The 24,620-nt window shown below is 39.8% G+C and overlaps 1 protein-coding gene across 1 annotated transcript in view; it reads right to left on the bottom strand.

Moving 5' to 3' along the window:
- lama2 (laminin, alpha 2) overlaps window positions 1–24,620 on the bottom strand; it is a 128,737-nt gene that overhangs the window by 12,096 nt on the left and 92,021 nt on the right. The window contains exons 41-63 of the mRNA XM_076084056.1: window positions 22,635–22,713; window positions 22,426–22,557; window positions 20,820–20,936; window positions 20,330–20,493; window positions 19,314–19,452; window positions 17,988–18,090; window positions 16,972–17,088; window positions 15,340–15,522; window positions 14,872–14,877; window positions 14,024–14,178; window positions 13,400–13,543; window positions 10,109–10,242; window positions 9,132–9,291; window positions 8,931–9,055; window positions 8,163–8,325; window positions 7,854–7,998; window positions 7,409–7,547; window positions 6,912–6,923; window positions 6,156–6,276; window positions 5,130–5,285; window positions 4,571–4,624; window positions 1,078–1,229; window positions 758–934 (exon numbers count right to left, since the gene is read on the bottom strand). Coding sequence (XP_075940171.1) covers window positions 758–934; window positions 1,078–1,229; window positions 4,571–4,624; window positions 5,130–5,285; window positions 6,156–6,276; window positions 6,912–6,923; window positions 7,409–7,547; window positions 7,854–7,998; window positions 8,163–8,325; window positions 8,931–9,055; window positions 9,132–9,291; window positions 10,109–10,242; window positions 13,400–13,543; window positions 14,024–14,178; window positions 14,872–14,877; window positions 15,340–15,522; window positions 16,972–17,088; window positions 17,988–18,090; window positions 19,314–19,452; window positions 20,330–20,493; window positions 20,820–20,936; window positions 22,426–22,557; window positions 22,635–22,713 — 2,877 coding nt within the window. The remainder of the gene's footprint in view (window positions 1–757; window positions 935–1,077; window positions 1,230–4,570; window positions 4,625–5,129; window positions 5,286–6,155; window positions 6,277–6,911; window positions 6,924–7,408; window positions 7,548–7,853; window positions 7,999–8,162; window positions 8,326–8,930; window positions 9,056–9,131; window positions 9,292–10,108; window positions 10,243–13,399; window positions 13,544–14,023; window positions 14,179–14,871; window positions 14,878–15,339; window positions 15,523–16,971; window positions 17,089–17,987; window positions 18,091–19,313; window positions 19,453–20,329; window positions 20,494–20,819; window positions 20,937–22,425; window positions 22,558–22,634; window positions 22,714–24,620) is intronic.

Genomic DNA, 24,620 nt, shown 5'->3' with positions numbered 1-24,620 from the left:
CAGGAGCACAGCACACTCACTGACAAGGTTCCTGTTACCACTCTATGATCATGTACAGGCGCCAGAAAAAGGAAGTATAGTAAGAGTTATTCAAGATAAATGAACTAAACAGTATTATATATTCAATACAAATTACTGTAGGTTCCAAGAAAATGTACAAAAGAATGATGAAGACTCACTGACAGAGAGTCAGATGTATATTAGGTAGAAGTTACAGCGTCAGGGTGAAATGGGGTGAGCGATAGACAAACAGACAAAATCATGAACACACAAAGATGAGAGAGGGGTGTAATTTGATTTATGAGTATTTTTATGATGTTGGACAGCTCTATTACTGCTGTTCAGGCAGAAAGAGACGCTGACTTCATCATCATAATCCTCAACAGCATCATCATGACCCGCTGAAATCATATTAACAACACTTTAACCCAGCAGTGTATGAGGTCAAAATTAGGTCTGTCTTCCACTGCCAGGAAACATTATTGGGGAAACATTTGGGCAATGAGGAACGCTGCACTGTTTGAAGCACAAGTATCAATGCAGTGCATTGGATAAATAAAGAACTTGAACTTCTCTACTCGGTTCCAGTACTTCAAAAAAGAAAAAGACGAAAGCACGCCCCCAGAACACACTGAGCATTTTAATTTAATGAGAAGAACAGCATTTTATGTTACTGTATATTATGTATGTATTCTAGGTTGAAGAAAAGGCCTGTTTCAATAAATCTGGGTGCATATATAGATGAGATGTTACATACACAGCGTTGACCATGAGGTTCCATATACATCCCTGGAATGGGACGTTGACTCTGTTGGAGGTCTGCTCTACTTCTGCAGGAATACCACCGAGGAAGATGCGCTGCAAGCTCACTGGCTGGTCGTTGGGAAGCGCCGCCTCCCTCTTGGCCTCCTCGTCCACCTGAACTACAAAAGATCTGGAGGAAAACACCCACAGACAAACACACAACAAGTATCAAATTGATTATGCAGAGTAAAAGTCAGCCTTCAAGAGCGACATAAAATGATGTTGCACAGGTAGGACCATCAACACAGCCTGAACAGACACACAAACACCAACCTGCCAGCTAGCCTCTCTATGCGCAGCGAGTGCTCTCTCCCATCATTCAGTATGCCTTGCTCAGGTCGTCTGATGACACGACGCGGACTGTTGCTGCCGGTAAACAACAAGACCTCGAGAGAGCCTTTGTTCAGCAGGACTGAGAGGTAGGGCTGCAGGAGATGGAGAAACACTTCATTATCTGTGGAAATCTGTAAATCCATACTACTCTCAAGACCCAGAGCCGGAGATGAGATGTAGAAGGTAAATTTAAGGTTGATGTATGAGAAAAGGGCTTTGAATTTGACTATATACCAACCACTTTAGATTCACAGTACATACCACCTAAAAAGCCAATTAATCCAACATTACTCCTTGAAAAGGCTAGAGTAGAGGAGATATGAGACTCCACACATTATGAACTCAACATGGGCAACTGGAAATAGGAAAGTGAGGGGATGAATGAATGAAGGGAAACCAGCAAACATTTTGATGTTGAGCCTAAATCTAATATTACCATGAGCATTTTTTAAACTATATTCTTTATTCAACTAAGACCAAACCTTGAGATAAGAAAGCTCTTTTCAAGACTCTCCTGGCTGAGGTAAGCAGTGATACAATGACTGCGTTACTTAATAAAAACATCAAACTGATAATAAAAAAGTCTCACAAGGTCAGAAGTAAACAAAAATGCAATTACAAAATCATGAATAAAATTGGCAACAAGAATCTGATTAAAGATCGCTTCCTAGAAATAAGCTGAATAAGCTGAGCGTGAATGATGATTTCTGACTGTAGTAGTTTTACCAAACTAAAGAAATGCATCAAATATTATTAAAATATATACTGTAAATATATTTTTTGAAGCGCTTTCAGCTGTCTTTAAAGTGGAATGAATGTCTGAAAAAAGCTTGTAAGAATTAAATAAATAAATTAGACCTGTTTAATACTACCAAACAAACACAATATGTCTGGAACACAGTTCTCAGCAGTAGTTGTTACCTCATGAAATAAGGATCTAAATAATAAAAGTTCATCTGTTCGAAACGGTTCCATTAAGAATCTTTCCTATATGACCTCACAATGAATATTACGTCGCCAACTTGCATTACATTTGACCACCTCATGCATGTTGTAATTCTTTAAATGCTTGTCGAGAAGAGAAGAGGAGAGGAGGAGAAAGGAAGGACAAGGCAGAAAAAAAAACAGATTGAAGGGAGGAGAAATGACAAACAGGAGGGAGGAGAGACTGGGGATTAAAGAGAAGTCAAAAGGCGAAAGAGGAGATGAGTAGGGAGAGGTGAGAGGGTTTATAGAGAGAAATTGGGGGGAAATAAGAGAGGTAGGACAGGAGTGGAGAGGAAAGGATAACAAGAGATGAGAGGAACAGAAAGGAGAGGATAATAGGGGGAAGAGATGAGAGGGCAGAGAGCAAAACAGCGAGCGAGATAGAGATGGGTAGAGAGAGAAAGAGAGAGACAGACAGAGAGGTGCTAGAGAGCAGTGGTGCAGGGTCAGGCTAATTTGAATTTTAATTCACTGTGTGCCAGAGGGCGAAGTGGGAGACAATTTACCACCTGAAAATGGAATTTCAATTTGAGGTCGGGTACAAATTGAACTGAGATGTAGCTACAACATGCCTCTCGCCGCGCTGCCTCGCAGAGACACGCTTGCACAGATACAAAGGCATGCGCGCACACGCACGCAGGTGCACAGACGCAGACACATGTCACACGTACAGACAAAGGCAGACTATCACAGATGAACTCACACAGAGGACAGAGACACACACACACACACACACACACACACACGTAGACATACAACCATGAAATAATACGCAAAATACTGTGTAGCTAACGTGCATGGAAAGACGCTCATAAGAAAATCATATGTAAAACATTCACACATAAAACATACACAGACACACACATCTCTTCCACTTTCAGTATTTTCAATCTCTCAGCTTTTGAAGTTCATACATGTATGATCATATTTGGAGTTTCATGTGTGAGCCAATTCTGGTGCAAGGTTGTATAAGTAAAGCGGACCGAGACTGTGCACAGAATACAGACAGGGCGATGCAGGGTGTTTCGTGTTTGTTTAGTATGTATGAGCCAATCTAATGTCTTTATTGTAAGCATAACTTGTATATTTAATCAAAAATGCCCCAGATATATTGTGACAGGTCAAGCTGGATATGTTTTTTTTTTTTTTTGTTGTTTTTTTATCATCTGTCCTCTTTCCTTTTGGCTTCATCTTTCTCACTCCCTCTGTCTTATTACACTCTCTTTATCTCCCCTTATTCTGCTCCAAGCTTCTTCCTCCTTTTCTTCTTCATCTCTGTGACCATTCTCTCTGTCTACATTCAACTCTCCCCATCATTTCTGCTCTCCTCCGCTTTCCTCCCCCTTCGTATTATTTCTCTTCTTTCCGGTTCTGCTCTTTCCCCTCTCTCCTTCCGTTCACCTCTAAATCTCCCTCCGCTATCCCTCCATCCTTTGTCTCCTGTCCCCTTCTCTCTCCGCTGTTTCTCTGTCCCTCTCTAAAACATCCATTAGTCAGGGCCAAGTTGAGTTGATGGTGTTTTTAACCTCGCTTAACCTTTCTCCACACACACACACACACACACACACACCTACACACACACACGCGCCCTGCCTGCCAGCATAGTTAGTAAAAATAGATTTATGCGCCCAACAACCAGTGATGATGGATAAGCTAGAGGTAACCCTCTGTCCTCTCTCTCTCTCGCTCTCACACACACACACACACACATAAACCTACATACACTTTCAATTTTGCATTCATGTGAGCAACATCATACCAATGCGATATACACACACACACACACACACACACACACACACACACAAATTGTGCTTAAACATGCATGCACGCACGCACACAAACATGGAAACAGGCAACCACACAGACATGAACACAGACATATACACACATTCGTATGCCTGCAAACAGGAAAGCGCGTGCAAACACAATACTTAAACACCAAATATGTGCCGTTTCCAGCAGAGATAAAGGACTGGATTTGTTTATTTATCAGTGATTAGGATGAAAGAGGGCTGTATCAGCACAGGGACTTGAAGCGTGCGTGTGAGTCAGCATGTGTGTGTGTGTGTGCGTGTGTGTGTATATATATATATATGCGTGAGAATGTTTTTAGCCGTAAGACAATCTAATCAGCAAAGCTGCCAACGAACTCAAAATCTCATTAATATGCACTCATGGAAACTTCATTCACTTAAAGAAAGAATGCTTGTGTGCACGTATGAGTATGAGTGTGTGTGTGTGTGCTTGCATGGTCAGCTAAAAGCTAGGACAGCTACTATCAGTATCTGTCAATGGACATGTGTGTGTATTTTGATAAAAGAGAATCCAATTAGCCCAGTTGCCAAAAAATGCAAATCTCATTAATATGCACTTATGAAAACATCATTAGGTAAAGGGGTACAGCATTTGGGTGAGTATGAGTGTGGCCATGTGTTGAACCCACCTCTCCCGACTGTCTGCGTCTCCTCTTGGAGTTAAGGAGGTTATTTTTTCGGGCCTGTGGTAGAAAGATTTTCAAAAAATGGGAGAATAGATGGATTAATGCTTTGTGGTTTTACAGGTCCCTAAGTTTTCTTATATTTTACAATAAAGGGATTCATATCTAACCGTTATTAATAATTGATATATATAATATTATTATACAATACATGGAAAATAGAGAAAGTGTTAACTTCCAAATAATCCGTTTCAATAATCTACTGTACCCAGAGACAAAAATAATGTCTTTACATCCAACCATACAACATAAAGATATGATAGATTATTCAGTAATACATTAATAACAAATGTATTCATTTGGTTTTGTATCTGGTTTGGTTTATTATTTTGGTTTTAAATTGATCATTCAAGCAATTTCCTATTCCTCTTTAATTTGCATCAAATCACAATTGTTTTTTCATGATTCTTCCTAAAATGATGTAGAAATTACGAAGCTGTAAAATACATCACAAAGTTAAGAAAGTGAGTCACAATTTCAATGAAGAAACTATATGAAACCGAACCTGCTGGCTGATTGGTGAAGCTCCGCCTACTGCCAGCATTATGGTCCCGGTGTCTGCCAGAGTGCTGAATGACAGGCTGATCTCTGTGCCAACCGCTAGCGACAGACCAGCCAGCTCCATGTATCCCGGCTTAGAGAAACTGACTGTATACAGGTTCTGTGAGAAGTATTTAAGCATACATCAGTGAATAGACATATTGTTTAGTCCTAAATTATTCAAATAACAGTCGGATGGAAAAGTAAAACAAGGATTTGAAAAGCAAAAGTAGTGGAAAAAAAAAGTCAAAGCTTAACTCTAAGAGTTCAAGAGACAACTTTTAGATTCATGTCGTTTCACAGATGCACCATCAGTCACTTCTCATTATTTTGAGTGTGGTTTCAAAGTGAAAACATACACACACAAACACGCACACACACACCTTTGGAGCATAGCAGAGTGGTGAAGGAAGACAAAAGACGGATAAGGTACAGAAAGACCTTCACGATACATATACTCAACCCTGGGCCTTTATAATCCTCCATACAATCTTTATACACTCTGCGAACATGGCGGCACATTTTCACGAATGAATGGCACCAGTGTGTAGAAATCATGGTGAATGCCTTGTATGTCATTGAAATCTCCAATGCAGATTCAATGCACATGTTAAAAAGGGAAATTGAAGAACTGTGTGTATGTTTGGAATGTTATGTACATGAAAAATAAACTGCTTATTACAGTTTGCTTTCTCTCCTGATATGTCTTACAGAAACACACTTTTACTTCCTGGATAAAGTTACGTACAAAAGAAACAGAGTGAACTGTGTGTGATGATGATGAATCACTTACATAGCAGTGCATAATAATATAAGTGGACAATCTTAACACGATTATACAGAGAGGTTTTAGCAGATTCTGCAAATACTATACTGCAGATGTATATTTCTACATATGTGACATGCAAGTAGACAGTCCTCTATTACCTCTGTAATAGAATCTAAGTGTTGTAAGAGTTTAAATATACCGCATAGCTGTAGACACTCTTACCTCTACATTACATCCTTTAGTGACCCCAGTGTAATCTGAACTGCTGAGGAGACTATAGGGAGTCCTCGAGACTTCAATCTCCCGAAGACAGCCAGCATACCGCTTCAAAGTGACCTCCGACCTATAAAAATATCATAATAGTTTTAGTAAAAGTACATACAGCTAAAGAAATGTCAAACTCCATGGCATTTCCTGTCTCTCAGTAGTGTAATAATGAAAAAGCTCAATTACTGCAGCAGGGAAGCTATTGCATCATGTATCCAGAAGCAGAGCGATGCTTGGATGTCAAGTTTAAATATGCCGTGTGTCCATATTCACAATGCAGATTGCATGATATTAATCAGTTTTCAGCATAATTCAAGTGTATGTAATATCAGGTACTGTCCAGGTTGCAGTATTATGCAAGAGGAAAGGGAAAATAAATTGTCAAATCAGTGAATTCAGTTGCTTGCAGTCCCACAAAAAATGTGTAGAGACACTTTGATTATAAAATACTATTTGAATATATTTATGGTAATGACTCAAGTAAGGCAGAGTCATAAATGTGAGAAATTCCGCGTAAATGTTTCTGAACTGACAAACATCAAATTCAGATTAATAAAGGATAGAGAAAGTGATTTCCAGCTGCCGCGTGGAGGAGCAGGAGCCCTCAGATGCCAGCCAAGACACAAACAAACACACGTCATCAGCATGGCTAGCCTCATGCAGAGGGCAATATGAATCAAAATATACTGATTATAAGATGTCTTTATTTACCTGGCTGTCATGCTGTTAAGACAAAACATAATATCAAAGCATTAACAGACTTCACAAACACGGTTGTAACTAATGACTCATGTAATCCTGTCAAGTCTTTTCAACGTTCTGCCCCATGGATTGTTTAATGACAGACTAAAAGATGTGAAAAGAGTTATAATTGGTTATGAAACAGATGAGTGGACTTGGCTTATTCATTCATCTGAAAAAAACTATACCAAAAACAGTCAAGTAGCTTAATTTAACAGCAATGAAGTGTCATAGACATTTTACGTTGAGAAAATTTGGTAAAAAATATTACATATAAATTACAAAAAATTCCTTCATCTGCATTATCTTCAAAAAGTGAACAATCCTGCCTTCACTTTGAATGAAATATATCAAATATACATAACATATTACGGCCGGCTTTATAATAAATACATGTACAGTATATGCAACTGTCAAAATATTCACATGAATGTGTTAAATCAGTGTGTGTGTGTGTGTGTGTTTACCTGTAGTTTCCAATGGTAGGCAGCCCTCCAAAATAGATCTTCTGGTGTTCCCTGAGGTTCAGACCAGTAGCTGAGCCCTGAGACGAGGATACTATCTTCTCCTCAGCACCACTGTCGATGTCCACTACGGTCACCGTGGCTTTGTAAACAGTTAAAGAGACGTAAATAACAACAGAACAGGCTGACAGAGATGATATACTTTGACACATTAATCTTAAAAAACACATTATACGCATTCATATTTTGAATGCCGCTTGTAATCGTTTTCTTTTCATGTGGAACCAATGTCTTACTTATTGTTTTACGTAATCTAGACTAATATAATTTAAACTAGTTTAGTCTAATTTGGTTTGCTTCAGATTATCAAATCTCATTCATGATGTTGTCTTGTCCAGTCTTGTCAACCGTAGCGTGGCCTAGTGTGGATTGTTGCTGTTGTGTGTACCTTGTTTCTTGTTTCTTGACATGGTGAGGGACTTCCAGCGCCCGTCATTGTGGCGGCTAGCTGATATGGCACTGCCAACTCCTGACCCTAGGTCAAAGTTCACCTTCACCTTGCCCTCTGACAGCTCCAGGGACATAAAGTCCTTCTACAGAGACAGCAGCGGGAAAGAATCCAATAATTCATTTAAATCAACAGGACGGTCATGGAGTAAAGATGGTACCTTTAAAATATAAAAGTTAGTCCTGGCTATCAGTTCTGATGGTTATAATCATGTGGGTTTCATCCCATTTCACTATGTTGCATACATACCATATCTTCAGTAGCCAAATACATGAGCAGAGATTCAGAGGAAAATGTGCGGAACTTAAAGGTCACGGAGGAAACATTGGGGTTCCACCTGGTGGGTCGTCCCACTGCGGCGTAACCCTCTCCATCCAGCTGAACTGTCCCCTCAACATCTGAAGGCTGCGGGCTAAAAAAACAGACAAGAAATAATCCATTTTTGCCATCGCTTCGTTTCACATTCAACTGTCAAAGGAGTTGGAAATGTCAAAAATAAATTGCAAAGTAACAAAGATAATGAAGTGGCCTGTTGTTATTCTATCCTCTCTCTCTCTCTCTCTCTCTCTGGGGGGGGGGGGGGGGGGGGGGGGGGCATCCCTAGCAGAGAGCCTACACGGGAACAGCGCAACTTTGCCATTGTAACTGTAACTGTGTGCGTTTTTGCCACACTAATTTATAACACTAACAACGTCACTGCCGGCAAAATAACTCCCCTGGCCGGGCCGGGCCGGATGTAACTGCGAGTCCCTCGGCTGTGTTTGATATTGCATACCCAGGTAGGCCTACTGCATACTACATGCTCAATCAGTATGTACTGCATGCTGCCTATTAAATGAACGATTAGGCATCATTTACCACGATTGCAGTTCTCACAATTGGTTCAGTGAAGTGACGGCTGAAGTTTCAAGGCACCCTGTAGCTTCTCTCACGGCTGTTCTGAACAGGCATGTTTTGAACGGCCACTGCACTAGCATTTATAAAATATGAAAACTTTATGAATACGTGTTTGTATACCTGACAACACATCCTTTGCAGTCTCCCTGTCTCTCTCTGTAGTTCCACAGTCCAATAGGTTTACCATCCAAGAAGGTCTCGCCCATGCAGCCGGTGAACGTTGTTGATCGCACTGCATCGGCTTTCTAAAAGACAGAAGGAGGAGAATTTAGAGATCGACCGACAGGTTTCTTGATGACACAGACGAAGAGACAGACATACCTTGACAGTGCCGAGTATTCCTCCTACAAACAGGTAGGCATTCTGGTCAACGTCCAAGATGGTGAAGGCCGTGGGCGAGTTGGCACTGGCCGGGGTCGGCATCATCCCAACCATAGAGCCTTCCAGAGGATATACGGATATGGTCCCATTCAACCCATTACTGGAGACAGAGAGAAGGAGGAAGACAGAGCGGGTTGAGATGTTACTTTGTTTGCCATTCTATATTTCCTGGAAGACATTTACAATGACTGAAGATGTTGAAGCCACTTGGAATCAGTTTTTATGAACTCTTGGTGCTTAAGATGAATGATAGAAATGCGTAGTGGAACAAGTTTGTAGCAGAGGAACCCCAGAGCTGTAAAGTGAAATCTCCCACCTTGGAGTTTGTTTTTAAAGCAGGAACAGCATTTCTCTGTCGAGGAGGGGGACATTTTTAAGACTTATTGTCTGTGTGATCCCATTGGAAAACACATTTGGGAAATCTCGCGCATTGGTAATATATGATGCAGGTGGGACGTCTGCTTGGTGTGAGTGGCTCTGGTGTCGGATGGCCTGTATACAGCACCAATTAAGCTTTCACAGAGAAAAACTAGATCTAGATTACACTGTATCTATGTAATGATGTGCCACACTGTCAAGGCTGCATTTCCCAAGTGAAACTACATGTTTCCCACCGCAGCATGAATGAAATGATGTGCTGTGGTTGTTGGGTTATGTTTGCTGACGCTATCGGTTGTTGTTGTTTGGATTAAGTTGTAGTGAAGGTTAGGTATATATATATATTAGTCCTTTTCTTAAATATTTGATATCGAACATCAGTGCCACACCACAAAATAATAATAAAAAAGTAATAATATTAAAAAAACATTTAAACCCGGAGAGTTTGCAAGGAAAAGGGCTTTGAATGAAAAACACTGTATATGTGTCAGAGACACAAAGCATGTGTATGTATGTGTGTGTGTGTGCTAACTTCTTACCGAGACGCTTCTATTCTGTGCCAGTTCCCATCATGGATGGTGTGATGAGGATATTCCACCCTCCCCACACCTGAACCCACGTCCCAGAGGAAATTCACCTTCCCCTTACGCATCTCTAAGGCAAGGAAATCAACCTGAGACACACAGAAGACATATGCTCAATGCACTGTATATTATCTGTTTTTGAAATATGGCATTGTGCAGTATATTGCTTGTAATAAGTCATCATGTCAACAAGGAATTGAAGTGAGAAAGGAAGGAGAGAGGAGGAGGAGAGATAAATGAAGACGATCTCTTTGTTATGTAGGTTTGTTGTATTGTATCCTCTCATTTTAAACCAGATTACTTCAGTTAAACATGTAATTGGCCACCACAAGGCCATCGTATATATACAGATGTATATACATGTATAGCGTGGGTTTTCAAATGCATTTAATGGGTACTCCATGAATTTTGTGCTGCACTGCTATTAAGTTGGGGGTCCTGAAAGAGACGGATTAAATGTCCTGACTTTAAGTCCCTAGTTTACGTAGGTTCAAAATCACTGTCTTACATGTGTAAAATCAGGGAAGTTACCCTTTAAATGCTATCGGGAAAATAACATGGAGGACATTTCTGAAGCAATCCAACACTTTGTGATGGTGGTCATTGCACAAACGAGAAATTGAATTGGAGTTGGGCTGAAAAGCTGGTCAAAGTAGTTTTGTCAGCAGTAAATTTGCCCACTACCCACAATCAAAGTTTCATTTAGTTGCCGCCGGGGGGCTTAAAGTGGGCCTGAGCGATCAAGAGCGGCGTTCTGGCACCTTCTATTAATAAGTAAATATATCTGATGGCAGTTTCATACATTAGGATGTCAAGTGAGTTCATTTTTTGTGTGCTGCAGTGTGGTTGTTCCTTCCAGGCTTATGGCATCGAGATGCTCACTCAACAAATCAGAAAGTAATGTCACCCCACAGTAATTTGGCCCCGCTGCACCAATACACCCGCGGATCATACAGGAATAAGCACTGGAAGCGAAACGTAAGCGAGACGTGAGGAAGACTCGGTCTTCTGTAAACCCAGAAATCAACAAATCTACAGTATTGACTTATTGATTATATTTCCTCGCCCACCGTAGGGAGTGAGGGGAACCTGCCTGTGGAGAAACACAAAACACATATACAACAGGATATTTGCAGTTTTAAAGGGGGCCAGCGCACCTTAATATAAATCCTGCCCCCCCAACTGTGGTGATACATTTTATTAAAGGAAGTCCATTTGTTCCACGAGACATGCGAGTGACAGAAGTTAAATGGCGCTTCTGAAAACACTTTCTATGTATGTGGATTGGCTGTTAGGGTTCCCCCACATGCCAAATCCCATTTTAACCCCCGGTTGTCTCCTAGCTTTTCAGTCCGACAACAATGAGCATTATAAATGACTGCTCTGTAATCAGATAGCGGATTAAACATGACAAGTTTAAGTTTGTATTCAGGCAAGTTATGTATACTGATCATCCTCACAAATCTCAAACAGAGGTCATCAGATACACCTCTGGCCATCAGGTGTGATTACAGTCTGTGTCCAGATAAGCAAAGAATGGATTGCGCAACATTTACTTTAAATAATGCAATAAATAAAACACACAATCATTTCTTGTTTTCTCTTCATGCAACTCTTGCATTTGCTCCTGAGATGAGAGAACACGAGTTACGCAACACTGTCGGCAGTGATGCGAAACGATGATGATTAATAGGTACCCAAAAATTTCAATTGAGATTACTTACAACAGAGAATCCTATAGAGTATTTATCATTGAGGGAACAGTGAATGAGTGAATGGTGGAGCGACTTCACACCTCGCTCTGGTCTATTCTGAGGGTACAAAGACTGACGTTTCCTCCATCTGTCTCTACGAGTGAATTTTCGCAGGATCTTGCTGTATTTTGATTAACGGTCGTATTACTTATGTATGAGCCCCAAAAAAAGTAATAAGAGAATTTTTAGCATATGCTCTCATCTGGATATTGTCTTTGAAGTACACATTCACACACAGACATTATTATTCATATAGTATTATGCACAATTAGAGATTATTAGGGAGTCACATTTGAAGACACAAATGACACATATACGCACACATAACTACACACACTTATCCTTCTTGTCTCTCCAGGGTAATGACGATTATTCATTAGCACAGATCACAGGGCAGCGTCGTCGTTATTCAACTGGCACAACACACTATTAGTGAAATGGTGGAGGTGCACGCGCAAACACACACACAAACAGAGCATTACTATTCATACTGAATTCTTCCCTATTAGAGAATATTAGTGAGAGACACACACACACGCACACACACACACACACACAAACACACGCTTGCATGCGCCTTCAAGACTTCCCAGTCAGATGAAGCAAAGCAGTGATTTCTCAGGGGAAATCAGGCTAAAGCAGATAGCAACATCAACTTGTTGTTAATTGCTGCTGCTCCCTAGGACACACACACACATATATGCATAAAATACATAACCACACACACGCACACTTAGGGATTATCAGTGGTACCTTAAAACAGCAGTGTGCTATGTTTATAAGGGTGTTAGTGAGTGATGTGTCAAGAAGAATTAATTATTCTCATATTAGACAAATCACTTTGGGAGTGTGTGTAGGCCGAGTGTGTGTGTGTGTGTGTGTGTGTGTGGCTTAGAAAGGGGAATGCAATTGTGTGCTTCTCTCTGTGCATCTATACTTCTGAGTGCGTTTGTGTGTGTGTGTGTGCACACTTTTGGAACATTTTGAAGTATGATAAATACTCCACAACATTGTATTAAACATGATTAATGCTTTAATATGAAACATTTAAACAATTTGAAAGTGTCAACTGGATTTTCTCTTTTGTGAGCAATGATACCGAGTCATATATAGACAAAGGTTGATCAAACAGACAGATTAGTTAACCAAACAGACTTAATGAGTGTTATTATCATGCAAATATAACTCTGATTGATAGCTTTATGTCTCTACTGTACATAGATGATAGATCACAGTTAAAGTAAAGTTTTGGTAATGGTGTTGTCTATATTTGTGAGGACCAACTCCTGACAGCCCTCTGGTTCGGTTAACCTCCAGTCATATTACTGCTCTGGTTATAGTTGAGGTTCACATAAGCCTCCAGAAAATATCTACAAATGAATGAGACTGAGCATACAATTGAAAGCATTTTGACAATGACATATTTCCTGACAGACAATTTGGGTTTTCTTGTGCTAATTTGTGCTATATATTCAGTAAATCGCATACTTACATATTTGGCTGATCCCAGGTAGAAGAGCAGGTTATCAGGTGTGGTGGTTTTAACATTAAGGATGATGGTGTTGTACCTCCCTTTCCTGATATCAGGGCGATAACTACGGAGACAGTCACCACCTGATGACACGGACACTTTAATCTGCAAAGAGGAAGAAAAAGAAGAGAAATTAAAATAATATCCACATCTTTGAAATTGTTGTCGTAAACCTTTTTGTAATTTTCAAACATTGGCATTGTGATGCAAACTGGCTTTTTCTAACGTGAAGACAACAGACATTAAAATCAAGTATTTGGTACAAAATGTACCTCAGGTCGTAAAAAGAAGCCTTAAATTACTTTAATGGACATGGTTTGGAGGGAAAAGAAGAATGGATGGTCACTTTTAACGTTTATCGTTTAACTGCACTTGCATAAATAATACACAAAAAATAATTGCATACATTTATTAACTTTATTATACAACACAATGTAATACAATGTGAGTTTACAGATATTTATGACCATGAAATCTGAATAAATGATTGTAAAACTGTTGTTGAGGACATGATTGTGTCATCATACACTTAAACTCTCTTGAAGTATTTAAGGCTGACAGCTGGACAGTGTGTTGACAACTTACTGAGTTTGCTTGTTTCCTAGCTTGGTTGATCAGTTCCTTGATTTGCGAGATGTTTCGCCTTAAATTGTCCTGCAGCTTTTTGATTGGCTGCAGCTTCTCCAAGAGCCTGTCAGCTTCATCCTCTAAATCCTTCACTTTAGCACCTGCAGCGTGTACTGAGGGGTGAGAGATGAAAAGTAGAGTAGTGATACCGAGCAGTACAGTAGTTGTTATCATAAATACTATACCAGTGTATTAGAGCTGAGACAGCATGAAATTATGGCAGCTGTGAAAATCACCAATATTACTCAAAGAAGGAGGAGTAATATGGTGGACAAGCGAGAAAGATGGAGAAGGCAGTGAGAGTCGAACCATTAGTGTAGCTCAGCATTCAAAGAGAAGCTTTCTTTTATACCATTTCAAATAAAATTTAGGCTGGAAACTGAAAAACACAGAAATTAAGAAAGAGAGAGTTCCATGCTTTGCAGTGTGCAGAGCTGTCATGCTCGAGCAGAGCCGGGTAGAGCGGAACGGAGGCATTATTAGAAGCAACTACTGTTTACTGTACAGCTATTAAAGATGATCATAAAACTAATGGGTGGTGCACCGATACTGTTGTTGAAATCAGATCATTTTGTCATTGATCTGGCAACACCCCATTAAACAATGCTGTTGATGAGAAAGTGTTTTAGTGGTGATTGAAAATGTCCTGACAAATTATTTCACAAGGAAAAGCCAACAAATGCCTAGAAATATGTGCTGGCAGGTAGTTAACATTACTCTCGTCATTATTTGGTAATGACAGCATAGTATTGGTGCACCACTTATAACAATAAGTGCTTATACTAAGGTAATTTAAATATACATACTGATGGCTGTGGGGATTGAAAAAAAGAGAGAGAGACAAAAAGACCAAATGTCAGTTTTTGGTTGATTTCACCAATGTATGACAAATACATATACCGCCCGAAAAGTAAAAAATGTAAAAGCCGCATTTTAAAAATCTTTCACTAGGTACTGAGTTTCAGGTTTTAGTTATTACTTTGTTTGTGAAACTACAATGTTTAGGAGGTAAAACATCGAATGAAGTGAGTAATGGATAAACAGGAAAGAAACACATTTTTTTCATACAAAATAAGTTCAATAGCAAATCATTTTTCAGAGAGCGGTTATAGTTCTTAGTGACTTCCAAATGGTTAATATCTAATTAACCAATCAAAAATAAAGTCTTTATCAATGCTGAACTAGCCCCCAAAATGTTAACTGGAATATTCAAAAAAATTATATTTTCTGATTATAATGTTATTATGTAGATAGCCAATAGTGAAGAACTTTACTGTTTTTTTCTGGGTCCTGGATCATCTGATTGGCTGCATTGACAGTGTCCTCCAGCTCGGTGTAGTTCCTCTGTAGGCCGTGGAGTTGCAGGTTCAAATCCCCAAGACGCTCCAGGACGTCTATGGCCGTGGCGTTAGCATCCGCTGCTACAGCCTTCGTGGCTGCTAGCTTAGCTGCTGTGTCTGTCATAAGAATGTAACGAACAGAAACACACAAGCTTTACAAATGACATTCATCAGTGGATGGGTTTTTGTGATATGTTGTGCTGCTAATGATATATAATGTCCAGTCAAAATGTGAATATGATGGAACCAATTTTTGTTATTATACTTTTTTCAGAGTGACCTTAAACCTGAGCTGATTATATTGTTTGATTTTATATTGGGACAAGAACTCATGGATGCATTTTGGTTGTTTTTGCTTTGTTTGGTTTACAAACAACATTCAGAAGACAGATCCTGGGTCACATTTGGAGGCAGGAAGTGGCTCAAACGCAGTAGTATAATCCGACTGTAATTCTAAACCATTTTGAACTGGAATTGCACACATTCACACACACAGATCTAAGTTTTGTCACAGGTCCATACTACATGGCTGGTCTAATTCAACATTTCTCGAAACTCTTATTATCGCCCTAACGTACAACAGAAATAGCAAAGCTACTCACAATTGGAAATATTTAAAACATGTTGTTGTTGGCAGAGAGAATCACGCAGTTTGATTGCCATTAGTTGACACAGAACTAAAATAATTTCTACATTTCCACAATTGTCCATTATTTTTCTGTATATTAACTGTCAAAATAGTATACTATTCAGATCAGTACAGTTTATGCTTTATTATATTGGTAAGTAGTGTGGGATATACTGTATCTTCAGTTTTCGTTTGTTATATATTTAATCTACGCAGACTAGACAATTTCGCAATGTTGTTTTTATCATTTGTTTAACACCATAGCTAAGACTATCATGCTGAATCCTGAAACACAGCTGACATTGGGAACTTGTAGTACAGAGAGTGTATAAAGGTCACTTAATCTCAGTAAAATGTCGTCTTTATTGGATAGTGAACCCTGCCTCTAGAACGACTCTTTGCCGCCTTCATATCACGGTTTTTCTTCAGAGTCCTGTAGATTTACAGCCATGAATACCAACCTTATTTTGTGTGCTAGAGGATCAAGGTGTTTATGATTGAAACTCTAACCCCATCACGTCAGCAGATAATCCTTGCTGACATTTGTTACCAGGTCTGGTAGATCCTGTGAAAATCAGACTGATAACCATTTAGTTTCTAGCCATCTGACCGTGACATGGAATGGTATTGCGTTCACTCGATCACATGGATTTGAATTAGAATTAAATAAGCTGCGTTAACCCCTGGGTCATCCCATTTTACACTTGGTAGTAGCTGCATTTAGAGGTTTTCTGCATGTTGATCCAAAAGCAACCATGTGCATCGCTGTGGCTCAACAACCTCACTATCACTGCAGTGTATTTCTGTGTGTCTGTGAGTACTGACATGTGTCAAGTTTACCAGAGCAACTGACCTCTATCGGCACAGCGATATTGATCCACTCTCTCTTTATCTCACTCCTACGCACACACACACACTGTGTATTTGTGCAGTCATACCATTGGGGATCGCGTTGAGCGTTGCCATGGTTCCGTTGACAGCTTTCAGCAGGTCTTTGGTTTTGTCTCTCGCTGCTTTAACTCTGCCCTTCAGCCCCGCCACATCGTCTGCATTCTCTACACACACACACACACACACACACACACACAGTTTGATTTGAAGCCATGGCTGCTTACTAATAAAACCACATCCCTCAGCTCCCTAATGGGAAGAGTGACTGACAGGAAATCATAGAGGCACACGAAGAGTGACATTGATAGCAGTTAAACTGTTTAAGACTTGTGTACACTATGAATATGATAGAACTGTAATCCATTTAAAGACTACGCAAGGGAGGATGCCCGACGAAGTGTCTATTATCAGGAACTAATGTTGGACGGGGAGTCTGCTGCTCGTCGGACGGTTGCCTCCGTGAAGTCCATTCATTCCTGATTATTGACACCTCGAGAGGCAATACCCTGCTTATACTAGAGTCACTTGCCAAAGAAGTAAAATTAGGACCATTTAGCATTTTCCAACCAAAAAAAGATTTTTACACGCCATCACTCAGTTTCCCTGATAACTCCCAAGGGTTTGCTGAGAGCTGGAACAATCACTACCATCCCATAAAGTTCCTATGTAATGGAAACGTTGTTCACTGCTCCAGTACATAGAAGGAACCTTAGATAGGACTTAACAAGAGATCGTACATTAAGCTAATAGAACCCGTTGGCTCAGCAATAAGCAGGAAAGCTAATGTTATGCTAGCAAGATGACATTGCGTACGGAAGACAAACAGTAAATACAATTTAACAGTATGTTTTACAAAATGTCTAGCTATCTATGCAATAAGGCTGTGAAAAAATATCGATAGAGCTTACTATCGCGATATGTTTTTAAACGATAGTGTATCGATATGTCCGGGATTACTATTAATACTCTTTTTTTTTTTTATTACGTGCAATGTTAAATATACATATATATATGTATATATGTATATAGTATGTTCTGTATGCAACATATTGTACACACACACCTTTGACATCATTTTGAAGTTGTTTAGCTTGGTTTAGCAGTCTGTGGCTCTTCTGAAGGGCAGCTTGAGCTGCTTCCTTCACTGGGACCTCTGGATCTGAAGCCTACACACACACACACACACACACACACACACACACACACACACACACACACACACACACACACACACACACACACACACACACACACACACACACACACACACACACACACACACACACACAGAGAGGGAAAGAGAGTACAAAATCTGTGACTTAACATGCCTTCACTAAAATGCTTCCAGAATAATTTAGATCCCACACATGATTTAAAACACATGTTTTTGCACACAAAGTGGTACGTAATCTGTATACTACCTTTCTGTAGGATCAAAGCAGTACTACTTTGCATTGCTAAATGATATTCTAACAAACACATTCAGCAGACTTAAATTCATTCTCCAACTTCAACCCCTTCTTTCTTTGTATTTCTGCCTCCTGTTTTAGCCCTTTCTCTTTCGGCCATTTACAGAGGGGCATAAAGAATGCAAACATGGGAAGAAAAGAAAAGGGTAAATTGTTGGCACACAGAACAAAGGAAAATAATAAAAAAAGGAAAATAAACTATGATCGAATAAAGGGGGAAAAGAAAATCAAAGACGAGGAATGTAACCAACAAAAAAAGTATTTGAAACAAGAACAGGGAAAAAGAAAATGAATAAATTAGGAAATAAAAGAAGGCAAAAGGAAGGACAGGAGAGATTTTAGGTGTGTGTGGTCATGATAATGAATGAGGGAGAGGGGAAGAAAAAAGAAGGAAGAAGAGAGACAGAGAAGTGCTTTGATCTCTCAGCCATGACTAATGGAGAGCCCAAGCTTACATTACTGTTACTGCATGCAAGACACACACACACACACACACACACACACACACACACACACACACACACACACACACACACACACACACACACACACACACACACACACACACACACACACACACGCACACACACACACACACACACACACACACACACACACACACCTTGTGCTGAGAGTACACTTTCATAGGCTGGATACGTAGAATGCATGCATTGATATTGACAGTACGTATGAAGTACCTGAATGTGAGGTATATTACATATAGTTTAAATATACATATACAGTTCAGCTTTTGATGGTGAAAGTATTGGAAAACATGGAGAGGGAATTGATGACATAATGAAAACAATGTGAGTATCATTAAACCCTGAAGAAATGAGCTTTCTGAATGGAAGTAAGAAATTGTGTGAAGAAAGTGTGTGCAGGTGTTTCTCTGTGTGTTGGCGTACGCGTCCGCTTACCAGTGCAAGTGCCTCACTTGCCCTCTGTTTGGCTGCCTTCGCCTCCTTCTCCGCTGCATCGACGTTTGCTTTAATGTTGCTATAGGCCTTGAAGGCAGCTGTTGCGTTGAAGGAGAGATTTTTAGCTTCAGCCAAAATACTGTGAAGAGAGAGAGGACAAAAAGAGAGAATCAGCTGTGAATTTGTTATTCACATTTTAAGTAATGAAAACCTAAATGCAGGTAACTCCTGAGTATGTATGTTATTGAAATCAGAGATTGTCAAGTTGATTTGCACTTCTAAAAATAGTTCAGCATTGACACCTTTGCTTCTTGGGAGGCAATAATAATAATAATTGTAATCATTTAATTATTGTCTTTAAAATGGTATTTTTATCTCAATCAATCAATCGTCCTTTGCCCATTGCACGTTACAGAAGCCCAAAGTGATTCTTTTTTTTGGGGGATCAATGGTCCAAAGCACCAAAGCTAATTAATTAAGTACATGGACATGAAAGAGGGAAAAACAAATCTTCGTTGAGAAACTGTAACCTATGACGGCGTATAAGGGCGGAGGAGGGTAACATTCGAAAAAATGTAGAGATACTTAAATTTAGGAGGAATATCTACGGTTAACACCGTTGCCTCACAGTAAGAGGGGCCGGGGTTCAATCCCAGGCTGGCCTGCCCTCCTGTGTGGAGTTTGCATGTTCTCTTTGTGTCAGCGTGAGCTTTCTCCAGGTTCTCCGTCTTCCTCTCACAGCACTAAAATACACAGTTTAGGTTAATTCATGACTCTAAATTGCCCGTAGGTGTGAATGTCGCCCAATGTCAGCCGGGGTCGGCTCGAGCACCCTGAGTGGGATAAGCGGCTACAGATAATAGATGATTATCTATGATTATCATAATGATCATAAGAGTATTTGTCTGTAAATCCATAATCTACCAGATTATTAATCTAATAGTTTCAGCCCTGTCTAGGCCCCATTATGCTTTACACCGATGTGAACATTAGTGTGGTAACGTGTTTATATTTACCCATCCAAAACAGCAGCAGATTCGTTCAGCTGCTTGGCGTGCTCCTCTGCGTCGTGGACGTGATTAGCCAGGCTGCCATCACTTAAACCACTGGTGAGGTGACTGACTTTATCATCCAGCTGGTCATGAAGAGGACCCAGCTCTCTACCCATCTCCTCCAAGTCCTACAGACAGAAAACAGAGGCTCTGCTCACTTTGCCTGTTGACGGACACATTCAAATCACTTTCTGTGCATTTATTGCTGCCAAATTGCCATGTCCATGGTAATATCCTTGCTAATTAGTTTAGGTAGTAATAATGTATTTAATGCCATTACAATTATTGAATAGAAGGAAGTCAAAACTGAGAGAGATATTCTCCTACTCCTACGAACTGATGCCAGAAGACACAAAGTTGGTCTCCGGCAGATTATTCAACAGCAGACTAATGAGGCGACTGACTTACAGAGTTACAAGGGTTCTACAGGTTTCCACTCGGTGGACATTAGTACCTCTATCTCCTTGTTGATGTTGTCAGAAAGCTGGTTTGCTTCATCCAGAAGACGTTCTCCTTCTCCAAGGACCTCCTGTGCTTCCTGTTTCACCCCGCTCACCGCAGAGCGCTTTCTCTGCAAAAAACAAACCAGGATCAATAGCTGCACAAGACAATAATGTGCCAACATATGAACATTAGGGCATTATTACCAATTAATCTGCCCATTATATGAATTCTTCATTTCATCAATTGATTGTTTGGTCTATAATATGTCAAGTAATTGTGAAAAATTCCCATTACAATGTCCTAAAGCTTCAGGTGATGCCACCAAATAGTTTGTTTGTCTGACCAACGATCCAAAAACCGTGAGATCTTCAATTTATTATGACATGAGACAAAGAAAGGCAGAGAATCAAAACACTTGAGAAACTGGAAAATGACTGAAACACATCTCAAAATAGCCGATGATTATTTTTAATTATTATTTGTCTACGTGGTCCAGTCTGCTTATTTGCACAACATCATTTAATTGAGTTTTGAACACGTAATAAATAGATGCTTGGATGCAAACCAGAAGTACAGAAGAGTCTGTCTCAGAGTCTGTGTGGGTGTTAAAGTTTTTCTGGTCAGTTTGATGAAGTCTAGTCTGAACAATTCTAAAATGTAATTTCCCATAATAATGAATAAGGAAATTATTATTTCTTCTACAGACTAAAAAAAAAACCCTTTACATGGTAAAAAATGATTTACAGTTATTTACTTTAATAACAGCAGTTAGAGGACACGAGGGACACACAATTGATGATTTGATTAAATAAAAGTATGAACCCCGGTGTTTAGAGTGCATATATACCACTTTCTTCAGTGAATACAGCTTTTCTTAATAGAGAAAAACACTCCAGGGTCAGGGAGACACAAAGACAAGATATAAAGAACGAGAAAGATAGAGAGTGTACTGCAGAACGCTTCCTCTTGGACATGTACAATAATCATCCCAATAAAGGCTTGATGTTTTGCTCTGTTAGGAATCTGTGCCTGTGAGCTTTACTTGATGATGAATCACCATCAAAAGGCTTAAAAGGAAAATAAGAATAAGTAGTGAGTTGAATAGATGGTTAGATGGTCCGCTTTTTATGATTCTTTATGATTATTTTTTTTTTAAACCATTGGTACTCATTTCAAAAGCTAATGTGACATAAATCAGTCAACTCCCATGGATTATATTGACATAAGAATGAGTATAGACAAAGTCATTCATCTTTTAGCTTCACCTCAGAAACTGGTGACAATTGTTGTTTCTCGCTTTAAAAAAAATCAGTTGAAGATCACTCTGTAGATCAGAGTAATCCAACAGTTAACGTCTCTGTCACTCTTTAGCACAAAAAGCTTTTATCTGTTTATCCTTCGCTTGCCACAGTAACAATCTAACATGACAGAATTGAATCAGTGAATCATTTGAATAGTAGTTAATTAGACTACACATGATTGACAAAAGAGTGGTCAGGAGTATGGAAATGATAAAGCATTCAAGCACACCGTTGTCTGACTGTGTTTGTATATTTAAAAACTTGTATGTTGACGTGTGTCTGGCCGACCGTGTAGGAGTTTGTGTGTAACTGCACCTCCAGGGCCGTGAGGTTAGCTTGGTTTTGTTCAGCCAGTGCGCCAGCCTGTCTCGTCTTTCCCTGGGCTGAGTGGAGTAGGTCCTGGGCATCCTGCAGCTTCCCCCCGTGGTCTGAGAGCTTCTCTTTTATCTGGCGAAGCATTAAGTTAATGTCATTAATTTAGAGAAATCGAAGACAAAAGAGTAAAGATTAGAAGCTATAATTACCTCTGCTTTTAGGTCTTCTGTGGCCTGATGGGGGTCGCCAAATAATCTCTTCACTTTCTGATACAACTCCTCTGCTAGGCTGGAAGAAGAAAAAAAGGGAGCGATTAGAATATTTACATTTATATTTTGGTCATTTAACAATTCAGAGAGGAGAGGAAAGAAGAGGAGAGTTATTGTGATGTGTGGCAGAGCCTCTGCTAGTGTGAAGACAATAATCACTCCATATGACCGAATGTTGAAATGCTGGAATGAAATTACTAATTTTCTTCTATTGATCCCTCGGGCTAAATTGGATTAAATCGTGGCAGTGTAAAACATTGTCACACTAATGTGTTTGTGGACGGTTGAAGCAACACGTGCTAATGTTCACCACAGCATGGCATGCCATATCAAGGAAAGCAAAGTGATACAACTAGCAGAGAACGACACTATAGCAGAACTAAAACGTAAACACTGCAAACCTTTTCAGTGTGTGTGTGTTTGTGTGTATGTGTGTGTGTGTGTGTCTGATGAAGACGTCTTAAGACATAACTTTGCATTATATCCACTCAGTTTAAAGCAACAGATAACCAGTGCTGACAATTCAACTATTAAGAGAGTACAGACACAACAAAAAGGAACTTCAAACAGTCTTCAAGCTTTGTTAAAGGGGCATTTCATCAATTATTCACAGCTTTGCTATGCTGTGTTCACCTGAAATATAGTAAACAACTATTTCCTATGTAAAGACATAGTGGAGTAATGTTTTCCTGGGCAACAAATTAAGTCTACCTCGGTGTGAATCCGAGCTTCTCTGTGCTTTGTTTACGCGGTCGGTCTGCCCTCGCACACATGCGAGTCCCAGTGTGTGTGCCCGACTGGCTAGCGTACTGCGGTTACAGCTGATTCACCTAGCAATATGTAGGCCTTTCACACCTTCAGACGTGGTCGGATGACGTGTCGTATCTGTGCTAGCATGAGCCAGCCCTTAAGTACACTGCTGTTATGAAAATGCTGCAGTGAAAAAAAATGTATTTTGACTGTTGGGGTTGTCTGAACTTTCTCGCAGGCTTCACTTCAATTGACCTGCCCATCAAGATTTCTAATGCAGCTTTTAGTTCATTCCAGTTTTTCTCATTATACTTTGTTTTGACAAGAATTTCTAGAACGCCTTCTCACTTTGGAAGCATTTAAAACAATTAATAAGCGTACGTTTTGCCAGCGTCCCTTAATGAGCCTTATTTTTCACCTTCAGCATTAATTAACACAACAAGGAGCTAGTGTCCTCCAGTTGACACCACTCGGAGGACAATTTCACACAGTTTAGGAGATACATGCAAGGTAATGACTGGAGTTGATGAAACTTTAAATGAACCCTGTGGGGACGAAGCGCAAGGAAAACAGAATATATTTATATAAGTAAAAACAAATGGGAGGAGTGTTTAACTATGATCCAACTGACTATTACAACATTTAAATATTTAACTATACAGTATATGAATGAAAAGTTAGCGTTTGCAGCATGTACAAAGTTTTCAGACTAGTTCAGTCAAATAATCAACCGCAGATAAGTCCTTCAGTGGCAGAGCCAATTACACTTTGTCTCTCTTCTTCTCACATTCTCTCCCACTACAACTTTCCGTCTATCTGTCAGTTGTTCTCCTCTCCCTCTGTGACTTTCCTTCTCACTACACATTCTTTGTATTCCTCTCTCTGCCTCTACCCCTACGGCGATACAGTACTTTTAATTAACTCATCGACCTCATCAACATTGACTGCTGAAAGAGACGGACAGAAAGAGGGGGAGAGAAAGGAGTGATGAAGAGAGTAGACTAACAATTCCATCAAGTACCTTGAGAGAGAGAGAGAGAGAAGGAGTGAAAACAGTGAGAAACACTTTGCTAAAACATCAGCAGAAAGTCGTGGCTTCGGGACATGCAGCAATCAAATAACTGCTCAATGGAAGATGTGTACTCCTGATGTCTCCTGTGTCAACAAATATAAGGG

The sequence above is a fragment of the Anarhichas minor genome, unplaced genomic scaffold (genome assembly GCF_050575085.1).
Source record: "Anarhichas minor isolate MPS153535 unplaced genomic scaffold, ASM5057508v1 ptg000136l, whole genome shotgun sequence".
NCBI lineage: Eukaryota > Metazoa > Chordata > Actinopteri > Perciformes > Anarhichadidae > Anarhichas > Anarhichas minor.
This window is presented reverse-complemented; position numbering and strand designations above follow the sequence as displayed.